At 33.9% G+C, this 13281-nt stretch overlaps 1 protein-coding gene across 1 annotated transcript in view; it reads left to right on the forward strand.

The window, feature by feature from the left end:
* Positions 1-13281, forward strand: part of PGAP5 (Per1-like protein PGAP5) — a 115086-nt gene that overhangs the window by 56129 nt on the left and 45676 nt on the right. The window contains exon 7 of the mRNA XM_090408665.1: positions 11662-11848. Coding sequence (XP_090264791.1) covers positions 11662-11848 — 187 coding nt within the window. The remainder of the gene's footprint in view (positions 1-11661; positions 11849-13281) is intronic.

Consider the following 13281-nt stretch of genomic DNA (forward strand, 5'->3'; position numbering starts at 1 on the left):
AATACAGCTGACCTTGGCCTTTAATTTTATACTTCCATTCCACCATCACCTTTATGCAGTGGTACCATTTTGCCATTTTCCACTCTCCAAGAATTTGTCCTGTTTCAAAATTTTCATTAAACAGCCATTGAAGTTAATGGCATAGCCACAACACATTCCCTTAAAACATGTTACAAAATTCCATCTAGTTCTCTTTGCTTACTGACATTTAGTGTGCTCAGTATTTGGAATACGTGCACTGCTAACACTTCACCACTCCTTTTCCTCTGGGAATAAAGTCTGCTCTGCATTGGTAACATGAGTCCCATTTCCATCTAGCAAGATATTTTTCTCTCCTTACTATACTAGTCACTTTCCTGGTTTAAGCCTTATATTCTTCATATACAACTGTTCTCCAACTCTCTCTCTCTATTAATAATGTCCTCCATGATTTTTTTTTTTCTCATCAGTAGTTCTTGCTTAATTTCTCTAGTCATGCATTTGACTCGAAATCACTATCTTCTTCACTAAGGTATACAATCTGTCACTGCTGTTAACAATTTTATCTTAAGTATCTCCTGTGCATAATAATAACAAATACCTGTTGGATTTCTGCTCAGGATATGGACTGGTTATTACTAACACAATGTTCCCACATAAAAATGTGCACAAATTTATATGGAGAGAAGAGGCGAGGAATAAGAAGTCTCATTGACTATGAGACATTTCTTATTTCTTATTGTTGATAGTGATGTTTTTTCCCTGGTGCCGGACACCCGAGTGTACAGAGGATTTGAAATTGGAAGTGATCTCCATTTAGTCTCGAGCAGGATAAAATTGAATTTCATATTGAAAAGAAGAACATATAAGAACGTTTTAGAGCAAATAAAAGTTGAGCAGCTCTCAGATGTGAACTGTTGACTAAAATACACAAAGATTATTTGAAGAAAAAATGAAAGTTTGAGGACAGGAACCAAACCTTGGAGATTCAATGGGAAGCCCTGAAGAAAACACTGATTGATTCAGCGAGAGAGGCAAGAAAAATCAGAACTCCATAGAATTCTGATTTTTCACAGGAAGTTAAATAGGCAGTCAAAGAAAAGACGAAGGCTTATCAGAATTTCCTGGCAAATAAGTCAGCTTGTGCTCTTAGAGAATACAGAAACAAAATGTAAGAAAGCTAAACACTGTGTAAAACTAACTAAACAAAAGTCATGGGAGGACTTTGGTAAGAACATAGAAAATAAATATCAAGAAGGTGGCAAAATATTCTAGAGGGTGTTGAAGAAGCTCAAAAATGGAAGAAAGAGTGCTGTAAAAGGAATCAGAGATGATAAAGGTAACATGAAAACAGGAGAAAAAGATATCCTTGAAGTATGGAGTAATTACTTCGAAAAATTGCTAAATGGAACAAGCAGTGATGACAGCACAGTGGTAAAAAAACACTGACTAGGCATGCAGTCAAGAATACACAGGGCCAGCGGAAGCAGGCATGCAGGCGCCGCTACGATTGGGGCGCCGCCGCCAGGGAACGGTTCATAAGTTAATTTTTAAGAAACAAAATTTTTGTCATAAAAACAAAAAATTCTTAGAATGATCAATATTAAAATAAATAAGGCTGAATACACCGAATAAAAATTAAAAAAAAAAGTATATCGCCACCTCTTTCATCAGCCAGCTGTTTAATTTTGCAGCTAGAGCAGGCTAAATGCTTGCCTGCAGAATGTTGTGTCTACTGCAATCTATCTAAAGTGAAACGGTGAACGGTTTTCATGTGCAGAAACGAATTTTCGTACAAAACTTTTGTTGCTAACTAACCAGTCATATGGTACACATCTCAGTAGGCTACTGACAGTAGTGCAGTGCCGACTATTATTTTGTCTCTGTGTCATGTTGTGTAATAATTTCTTGTGGGTATAAAATAGAAATGGAATCAAAAATTAAAAAAAAGTTATTCAGTGCACAAAATCGTAAGCGTCATGCTGCAAAAGAAGCAGATATTAAGAAACAAACTGGGGCTCTTAATAAATTTGTTAAAATATTAAAATATTCTGATGCAGATTGTAACCAACTCGATACATCAGAAATCGGAGTCGAAGAACCGTGCACATCATCCAGTTTGCATGATAGTACTATTGAACATGATTTAAGTGAAAAATAGTTAGGATTTAGTCAACTATAACAAGATTTAGTTGTAGTTGACCACGAAACTAACACATTGTTAGTGTCTGTAAATTTAGAAGATCCAGGTGAATAGGGAAATATTGATGAAAAATTATGAGTTGTTTTAATTGAAATGGGGCCTGTTCAAAATAAAAATATAATATATCCCAGAGATACATATGGTCGTAAATTTGGCGACACGTATTATAATAGAAAAATGGAAAACGGGAGCTCTTGCCAAGAACATGGCTCATTTATTCCGAAACTTTTAATTCTGTTTTTTGCTTTTGTTGCAAACTTGTCGCACCTACTGAGTCTTGTAGAAGGTTATAACGATTGGAGAAATGTAAGTACAACTTTACATAGACATGAGACTAGTTTAACTCACATGAAAAATTTCTTAAAATGGAAGGAACTTGATAAAAATTTAAAAAAAAAAAAATATTGATTTCCAGACTCAAAGCATGTATGAAATGGAAAAGAAACAATGGTCGAGTGTTTTAGAACCCTTGATTGAAATTATAAAATTCCTTGGTAGGCGAAATTTAGCTTTTCGCGGATCATCTGATAAATTATATGAAAGGAATAACTGCAATTTCTTAAAATTAGTCGAACTGTTTGCTATGTTTGATCCCGTTATGGAAAAACATGTTGAAAGTGCCCTACAATGAAACAGTAGGGTACACTATTTGAGTAAAGACAGTCAAAATGAAATATTGGAAACTTTAAGTAATGCAATCAGGGATACAATTTTATTATCAATTCGCAAATCTAAATATTATTCCATAATTTTAGACTGCACACCTGATGCAAGTAAAACAGAACAAATGATCATTATTATTCGCTTTGTTTCCTGTGACAATGGAATTGTCAAGATCAGAGAAAACTTTTTAGGTTTTGCAGATATATCAGATTCCACAGGACGTGGTTTATGTGCAACAATAATGGAACAACTGGAAAAATGGAACATTCCCATTGAAGACATGCGAGGTCAAGGGTATGACAATGGGGCAAATATGAAAAAGAAAAAATACGGGCTCCAAAATTTGCTTTCGAACAAAAACCTCGAGCTTTTTACATGCCATGTGCTGCTCATACTCTAAATTTAATCATTAATGATTCAGCCGAAGTGAATGCAGATACAATTAGTTTCTTTGCAATTATTCAAGAAGTATAAAATTTCTTTTCATTCTCTTACAAACGTTAGGCAAGCCTTTTAAAGTTCGTAAAAAATTTAACATTGAAACAGCCATCAGAAATGTGATGGGAAAGTAAAATTAATGCAATCCGCCCTCTACGATATCAGTTAGGAGAAATTTATGATGCACTTTTTGAAATTTTAATAAAGAAACTCGGCATGAAGCACAAACATTATGTGCTAAAATAAAGGACTACAAATTTATTTGCTCTCTTATAACTTGGCATGATTTACTTAACAAAATAAACCCTGTGAGTAAAATGCTTCAAGACAAAATATGAACATTACACTTGCTTTACAATCTATCGAAAATTTAAAAATATTCTTACAAGAATATCGATCAGATACAAATTTTAAAGAAGTTCTAAAAACGGCAAAAGAACTGAGTGAAGAGGTGGATGGAGAACAAGAATTTAAAACTGGTACGAAAGAAGACACGACAATTTGACTACGAGCATCATGACGAAACGCCACAATCGCCAGAAGATAAATTTAGAGTGAATGTGTTTTATACACTTCTATACGTTGCAATGTGTTTGTTAATAGAACGTTTTGAACAACTAAAAACATATGATAATTTCAATTTCTTGTATAGATTACTACAAATTAATAACGAACATTTACGAAAAAATTGTGACGATTTAGAGATTCTCTTGAAGGACTGCGACAATGAAGACAAATGCAAATAGAACTATATGACGAGTTATGTGCTTTCCGGGATATTTTTCGGAAGGATAATTTAAATATGCAAATGCCCTTTCGATATTCTTAATTATCTTTCCCTAACTTTTCAATTACTTTAAGAATACTATTAACCTTAACTGTTAGTGTAGTGACAGTAAACATTCCTTTTCCAAGTTGAAAATTGATTAAAACCTACTTAAGAACAAGCATGTCATAAAAAAGGCTTGTTAATTTGGTGCTAATAGCTATTCAAAATGATATATGTGCGGAATTAGACGTTAAGACCATTATTTCTAATTTTGTGAATATGAAATCAAAAACCTTAAAATTTTAGTTAAATAAATTTCAAGTATATTTATGTAATTTAATTTATTTTCTGTTATTCTGTAAAGAAGTTTTTTTTTTAATACTTATATTAAATGTTCTAATTATTTCTGAATTGTTTTCTTATTTTCTCATCTGTCTTGAGTTTCTTTTATTTTTCTAAAAGATAGTTCCATTATAAAAATTATTAAAAAAATTTTACAAGTTACTAAGAATTTAGTAACTTGTAAAATGCAAGACTTTTTTAAACTTTAGTTCACATAAATTTTAACTTTAATTAAAATTCATTTTAATTTTGTTAGCGATTCGGGTCGGTGAGAAGGCTATAATCCTTGTATCATTATATTCAACGATTAAAGTGAAGTGGCTTTATCAAAATTTGCTTTAACTTTTGTGAATTTTTTGAATATTTGGGTTTTTAACGATTATCCTGCATAGTCAACACCCCTGGTTAATTACATTTTGCGAACCAATGTGTGGCTGTTCTGTCAATATTTATTTAAGAAATTTCAAATAATTTAAATTTGTATTATCGTAAAAGACCCACACACTCCCAGATCGTTACAGGGGCGCTTAGATAGAAATTGCATGCGGGTGGCAAAGACCCTAGCTCCGGCTCTTGGAATACATATCCATACTTGAAGTAGAAAAAGCCATCGAAAGATGTGGAAAAGCAGCTGGAGTAGATGATATTCGACCAGAAATGCTCAAGTATGGAAGTATAAAAGTCTTACAGTGGCTGCACTGCATAGTTCAGAAGGCCTGGACAGAGGAATGAACTCCAGATGTGATTTAGGTTGAGTTCTCATAGTACCCATGTATAAAAAATATCATATACTCCATATATATTAAAAAGTGAAATAACCGAATGTGAGAATTACAGAGGTATTTCTCTACTGAGCATTCCTGGTAAGATATATGCAAGTATACTTGAGAAATGGTTGAGAACAACTGTAGAAGAGAAGCTTTGTGAAGAACAAGCTGGATTCAGACCAAATAGAGACTGTCAGGATCAGATTTTCACTTTATAACAGGTAGTTGAAAAATTATGGGAATATAACAAAGATCTGTATTTAAGTTTTGTAGATCTGGAAAAGGCATATGACAAGGTGCCAAGAGAGAAGCTATTTGAAATGCTACAGTTATATTGGTGTCAATGGGGCATTATATCGAGCAATACTTACTCTTTATTTGAGTTGTAAGTGAGCAGTTAGAATTGAATGAAGTACAAGAAGGTGGTTTAATGTTAAATCTGGTGTCAGATAAGGATGTGCATTATCCCATCTATTAATCGTTATTTATATGGATCACATTATGAAGGAAAGGGTATTAAACCTGATATCAAAATTGGAGATGTTAATCTCAGCTCTTTGCTTTATGTGGATGATGTTATACTTCTTAATAAATCCACTACAAGTCTGCAAGATTCCCTGACTAATGAATAACTGTTGTAATAGATAGGGTATGAAGGTCAGCATTAAAAAGACAATGAAAATTGGCAGAAACATTGAAAATATCAACTGCATTGTAAATGGAGAACTTATAGAACAAGTAAAACATTTCAGCTACTTAGGCATGATTTTTAGTGAAGATGGTAAATTAAATATGGAAATAGATAACAAAATCAACAAAGATGGTATGGTAGAAAGTCAACTGAATAAATTTATATGGAATAAGAGAGAAATTAGCCAAAACACTAAATTAGCTATATACAAGACAGTATTCAAGCCAATTTTAACTTATGGATCTGAGGGCTGGGTCATAAGTAAAACACTTGACCAAAGACTAGAGACCACAGATATGAGAGTCCTGAGAAAGTTTTGGGCATGAACAGATGACATCAATGGCAATATCATATTAAAAGTGAGGATATTAGGAAAGAATTTGACATTGTCAGTATCCAGGAATGCGTTAGCAGAGCTAATCTTAGGTGGTATGGTCACTTAAGCAGAATGGGCTAGGAAAGATTAGCGAAACAAGTGTTCTCTGCCAGGTTGGCAGGAAAAAGACCCAGAGGAAGACCAAGATATTGGTGGCTGATACTGTAAAAAGTGCCTAAAAGATAGAAATATAAGATCTGTGATTTTGGAGTCTTGACAGGTAACAGACTGATTTGGAGGAAAATTGTAGAGAGGAAGTTAGTAATGACGTAATTTTTCATGTAGTATTATCATATCCTGTATATCCTTTGAGGGTATATATCAGGAATTTGATTATGATGATGTATCTCCCGTGCATTACTGTACTCTTTCTTCAAATTCTTTCATCCATCCATCGTACTGCTGCAAGCTGGTTTCTAAGTACGTGATAGTTTATAATTCTTATAATTTTGCATAAATTCCTTCTGTCTTGATACTTCTAGATGTCTATTCATCCTTCAAGTCAGAGCTACATGGTCACTCACTGTCTGGGACAAGTATGACATCTCAGTCACAATCAGATTCTCTGATGCTATGATGACCAATTCACTCTTGATTCTTGCATTCCCTCTACATCATGCTTCCTAAGACAGTTGTCCCTCAAGAAATACAAAAATTCAGTTTCCTTACTACTGCTTATTACTTTCTCTGGCCAGTATGTATTGCTATAGTTGAAATCTCCCATAAAGATCCCTCACTTTGCACTTGTCGAGCTAATTTGCCTAAACATTTCTTGATCATTAGCATCTATATTCCCTGGTCTATAGCAACATTCCACTAAATATCTTGCCTTATGAACATATATCTCACACCACATACTTTCAAACCTGTTAGTGTTGTTTCCACTGATTCTCCACTGTGAGAGGGCACAGTTCATCTCTTATCACAAGTAATACTCCTAACATGTTTACCTTTCATATCTTGCTGAAATATACTATATCCTTCAATTTCTGTTCCTGTTAGAACATCCTCCTCAGATAACCAAGTTTCACTGGTACCAACAATCTTTGGAGAGACAAAATCAACCAATGCCACAAACTCCCCTTTATTCCTAATTCTCCAAGCATTTGTATACCTCTTCATATACCTATTATTACTCTCTGCATACTCCACCCCTTGGCTCTGTAATATAGTGGATACTAGGATGCTCCTTATTTAAGTTTAGTTTTTTCTGAGGCACTGGTTTCTTTTCATGGAGGGTGGTTGAACCATGGAATGCATTGCCTGATAGAGTAGTGAGAGCGAGAATGGTCAATGAGTTTAAGGAGTGGTATGATGGACTTTGTGTTTCCTAGGAGGAACCTTGCACGATGAGTCTTGTTTCCTAGGAAGGACCTCCCGTGATGAGTCTTTTGACTCTGGAGGCTTGAATAGTAATAATAATAATAAAAGTAAAAAATTTAACAAATTTATTGAATGTTGGGGACGAGATTGTGATGACGTGTCAAAATTTGTGTACTAAAATAGTATAATAAAGCGAACTAGCATGCATATTCACAATCCAAATATGTTTTAAGAAGTTTACTCTTGAATTTTCAAGCTGCCTTTTTCTCTATGCATATTCACGTAATCATAACAGAGTGTTGTTAAAAAGGCTTCCATTGCCATTATAAAAATGTCAGCAGCTACATCAGCTTGTAGAATTGCTCCCTGGAAATAAGCCATATTTCCAGGGAACAATGCTACAGGAAGACAACGAAATATGGCTTATTGGACAGATGTGAGCCACTCAAAACTTCTTTCCACGAAAGAAGTCATAGCAGGTTTTTTCATTACAAAAAAGTAATTAAACAACAAAGGAGGCAGCCCTTCTACAGCCCAGGATGTTTTGGCAATTTGGGAAAAGGCAAAAATACCTGCAAAGTTAAAAAAGCATGTCATGGACAAAGTCAAAGATGTATTTAGAGAGGGGGGGGGGAGAGGAATCTTGGAAAGAGCAAGAACAAGGAGAAGAATTTGAAGGCATAGAAGGAGCGAGTGGGATCTTGAATATTCGTGTATTCACTGTTAGGCTCTATGTTAAAGCATGGTTCCAACTCCATTTGTTATGTCTGCTCATAGAAATGACCTGCAGTTCCTGGAGGACATTTACCTATAGGCGGAAGTAAAAAGCATTAGCAAATGGTGCACTTTAAAAATTCTTGGAGCACATCTGGTACCTTTCATAGGAATTGATCATAGTGCTATTTTCGATGACAAAGTTTGGAATTGGAATGAGAAGTCATTCCAGTCAGTAAAAAAGACTGTTTAATGCATGAGAGTTAGCCACAACATTGCAGAAAGAGGTGTGTCCCTGATAGACGAATACAGCAAACTGCACACCAGAAATAGTCTCTATTGTTGGTCATATGTGACTTCAGGAAGAACTACCCCCAACTGCAAGAAATAACAGCAACAAAACCAGTAAAATTAATATTTATTATTATTATGTAACACCTCCAGGGAGTCCTAAGACTCATCAAGGGAGGAGATCTACTCTACAACTTTCTGCCTTCACCACTCCACCAACTGCAACTACCTTTATCATCTACACCGACATCATCTACTGCCGACCACCACTAGTATTTTCACAGATAATCGCAAACATCCATGCCTACGGCAGGCTTCAAACCCACAGCCTTTTGACTGGAGAGCAGATACGCTAACCACTCGGCCAACCAGGCCAGCATTTATAAACATTGTATTAATCTATTTGAGTAATAACTTTTATTTTGTCATTTCCTCTATAACTAAAGTTGATGTTCATTTGAAAATATAAATAACAAAAATTATTAATTAAATAAAAAAATTTTAATAATTCACTTTGGACACTAAAGTATATATTTAAAATAAAAAAAGCAAAGGGTGTAATTTTATTTGGAGCAATATGAAAAACTAGCTGCTGCAATTCCTAAATATGCTCTATTTGAAATTTTCAGATTTTTTTCCTATTATTGCAAAAACTATAAGCAGGTGCCACATACAAACTTCAAAACATTTCAAATTTGCTGTTTTTAAGAAGCACCCAAGTATATACACCTTCTCCTTTCTCAAGCCACTATCCCACATGAGAGATATTCTAGTTTTCCTGCCCTAACACACTCACTTGCTCAGAAAATAACAGTCTTCAAATGTCTGCATCCTGTATTCAAATATAATCCATTTCTTACTTACAGCTTCCATCTATACTGAAATGTACTCCCTGCATCCATATATTCTGGACCTCGCTTCCTACGTGTTCTCGCTATCATCTCATTTATTATTACTTTTCATCTCCTCCACTCCACATTTTCATACTGAGGTTTTTTCATACACACTCATTATCTTCACTCAGACACATTTCTGCTGTAATAATATCAATCTCAGATCTCTTTCTACATAATTTGCACTTCAGGTCATTCATCTTCTCTATATTTTCACCTTTCTTTATTGCCATTTCCTCACTCTTTCATTTCACCTGGCAAGCACTCTACTCTGCACATCCCTATCATTGAATATCCACATATACTTCAAACAGATTCATTCTCTCAGTGGCATCCCCAACTCTTTCTGCTTTCAATCTCTTGCTCTCCCACTTTTCCTCCTTACTCTCATCTCTCTATCCCTTGCTTCCAAACCCTCAACTTTCTCCAGTTTCCTCTCCTCCCAGTCTCTCCTGCTCTGTGACTTTCTTCTCTCCCTTTTCTCTTTTACACCTACTCATTCTCCTTGAACTAGCAAATCTCTCCAACCTCCTAATTTTGTCATGCATCCTCCTCAACTAAGTCTTCATGCCTTCCATTTCCTTTCTCAGCAGTTCCATTTCTTTCTCCACACATCCTGCTTTCAATTGAAATTCACACACACATTTCTGGTTATTTGTTAAACCATCACTACACTGCCTATGGTCAAATCCATATGTATCTCTTTGACATTCTCTTCACTTTCTAACATGCTACTCTACTGGTATCAACAAACTGGCACTCACCCATTTCCGAAGCATTATCTCTGCTGCTGCTGAATCCCATGATCGAAATACTTGTCTCCCAGCACATTCCATTCTTTCATGCACACATACACATTCCCATTCTTCACCTGCCACATTTTCCAATCACAAGGTGCCATATGTGTAGTAAGCTATGAAATCCTTAGCTTTGCTTTGAATAATGTAGTCTTTAAAAGGTGGCAGGCTGGGTGACAAAATGATGAATTTGATCAGAATTGGACAATACAGAAACAATAATTTCATAACAAAAAACTACGCCAATCTTACAAAAACTTTGTAAGATTGGTGTAGTTTTTAATATTTCAATTCATTGTAAGTTTTCAATTACAATAGTGCAAACTTAAAAACCATTATTGGTAATAAATAAACACAAAATCTTTACTTACTACTAATACTTCTTTTTTTACAAGCTCATGTCAAACAACTACATACATATCTCAAGATAAATAAAGAAGAAAAGTGAAGTATTTGTTATTTGGTAACTTAGTTCCTCCCAGATAAGTGACACTAAAATAAAAGAAAACATTTTTCTTAGTCCACAAATATATATATAATTATGAAGAGCCCTAATTTTAATAACAAACTAAATGTGAAGTTAGAAAAATCAGCATGGCTGGCCTTTAGATTAGCTTTAAATTGTCCTGATAATGTTAAGACTATTGATTATATTAGTATTATGAATGAGATACTAAGGCTGGTAACAAATATATACTGTGAATCTATGGATTTTAATAAGCTAATAAAGGTTTATATCCCTGATTTCTATCTGAATTTTTTTTCATAACATTCAGTGCAAGTTGTTTCAGGGGGGAGGGGGAAATGTGTATACAATGGTAGAATTTCTCTATGCAGGTTGAGTATTGCTGGCTTCTTATCAGGGAAGTTCCAGAAGATGTTTATGAAGAAAAAACACCAATACAAGAATTCATTATCATTTTATATGTATTCTGAAAAGATGCAGGGTATATTCAGTTTAAAAAGAATTTTAAATTACTAAGTTTGCAATATAATAATCTCTGAATTATTCTTTAGGAAATTAGTTTGCTAGATGTATGGTTACATGTCTTTTCTAGGAATCAGGTGACATACTTACCTGTTCAAGAATTAACTGAGGATTTGGTTATTTGAAAGTTGAATAATTGAGAGATGAGTATAATTATATTGTTTAGCTTTCTAAAATTGTATATAAAGTTGTTGTTAAACTTCCTGTAAAAACTGGTTGGGGGGGGGATACAGAAATTTCGAAATTATGCTATATTTGGATACATTCTTATTTATAAAATCACATTTTGCTTAAATAAAATTAAATAATGGAAAAAATAAAATTGGTTTTATAAATTTGATTTTTAAGTACACTTTATAAAATAATTCTTGAATAAATTGTTATAAATTATCAGTTTCAAATTAATAGACTTACTAATATTTTTTAGGATAAACAGATATTTAACAGAGAGATTTAATAAGGTTTTCAATTCCTCGTCAGTGGAAATGCTCTCATTAAAAGGGAATATTTTTGTATTAATCAACAGTATGGCATTACAAGGTGATAACTGCTTTCTCTGTAAGCCAGCTGAAGAAAAGTTGAGAAAAATCGCAGGCCTTTTAAAATACGCCAAGGTATAGAACAGCATAGTTCTACAGATTTATTATATGATAAACACTTCAAATTGATTGCACTAGAATTTTTACTGAATTTCTGACACTTTCATATGGGTTTCTGTATGAGATGTTCTTTCATTGTTTACCAAAAAACCAAATGAATTCAAATTGAATGTGTTCTATTGTGAATTAAGTTTTTTTGATAAATGGTTTAAATAATTAAAAATTCAATAAATGTAATGCTAATATAATGCAAAAGTGCTAAGGTGTAATGTTATATGAACATGTGATTTTGTGATTTTTGGTAAGTTTTTAGTGTTTTTGTATAGAACTGTATTTTTATTTGATCTACTCCAAATCTGGTTGGTATAAATTTTCTGATTCTGTTTTGTTGTTATTGCCATTGTTTTTTAATTGCTGGTTAATTGTACAGACCAGGTAGCTTCTTTATATGTAAAGGAGGAAAAAATAATTTCCTTAAGTTAATTAATAATCATGTGTAATCAACGTATAAACCTTTCTACGAGAATGAGAGCTGTATACTCCATTCATCCAGAATGTGACCTTTTTGACCAGACTGAATTATGCAGTGTAGCCACTGTGAAACTTTTTTTACAGTAAAATATTGGAACATATCTGAGCTAATATCATACACTCTAACAACCTTTCCACATTTCAGGTTCCTGATTGTCTACTTTAAGTTGATATGTATTCCTGATTGCAATGTTCTTGAATATTTTTTTTTTCCATTGTTGTGTTACTGCTTGTTTCATTTAACAGAATTTTTATTTAGTTTTTGTCACCTTTATTATCTCTGATTCATTTTACAGTGCTCTTTCCTCAGTTTCTAAGTTGTTGTTTTTTTTCCCCAATAGTTTTCAGAAACATCTTTGCGCACCTCTGATATTTTCTTCTCTATACTTCCTAAAGCCCACCAGTGCCTTTGCTATTTTTACAATAGCTTAGCTTTCTTGTATATTTCTTATAATATAATACCAGCCTGGTTGGCCAAGTGGTTAGTGTATCTGCCCTCCAGCCAAAAGACTGCGGGTTCGAATTCCACTGTGGGACATGGATGTTTGGGATTGTCTGTGAAAATACTAGTGGTGGTGGGCAGTAGATGGCATTGGTGTAGATGATGATGATAGTTGCGGTTTGTTGTAATTGATGGATTGTAGTGGTGAAGACAGAGTTGTAGAGTAGGTACCCTCCCTTGATGAGTCTTTGGACTCCCTGGAGGTGTCACATAATAATAATAATAATTGTATTTTTTCTGTGTATTCTTATGCCTACTGACTAACTAGCTAGACACTTCCAGTATGCTTTGTTGTTTTCCACAACCGTCTCTTTAACTTCTTGCTCCACCAATTACAACAAAATTGTTGTAATTGTCAATTACAATTGTCAATTATCCTTACAAACAAATTTACCACATGCCTTTTCCTGGTTGA

This window comes from Typopeltis vanoorti, chromosome 18 (genome assembly GCF_054136105.1).
Source record: "Typopeltis vanoorti isolate ZY-2024b chromosome 18, IOZ_Tvanoo_1.0, whole genome shotgun sequence".
Taxonomy (NCBI): Eukaryota; Metazoa; Arthropoda; class Arachnida; order Uropygi; family Thelyphonidae; genus Typopeltis; species Typopeltis vanoorti.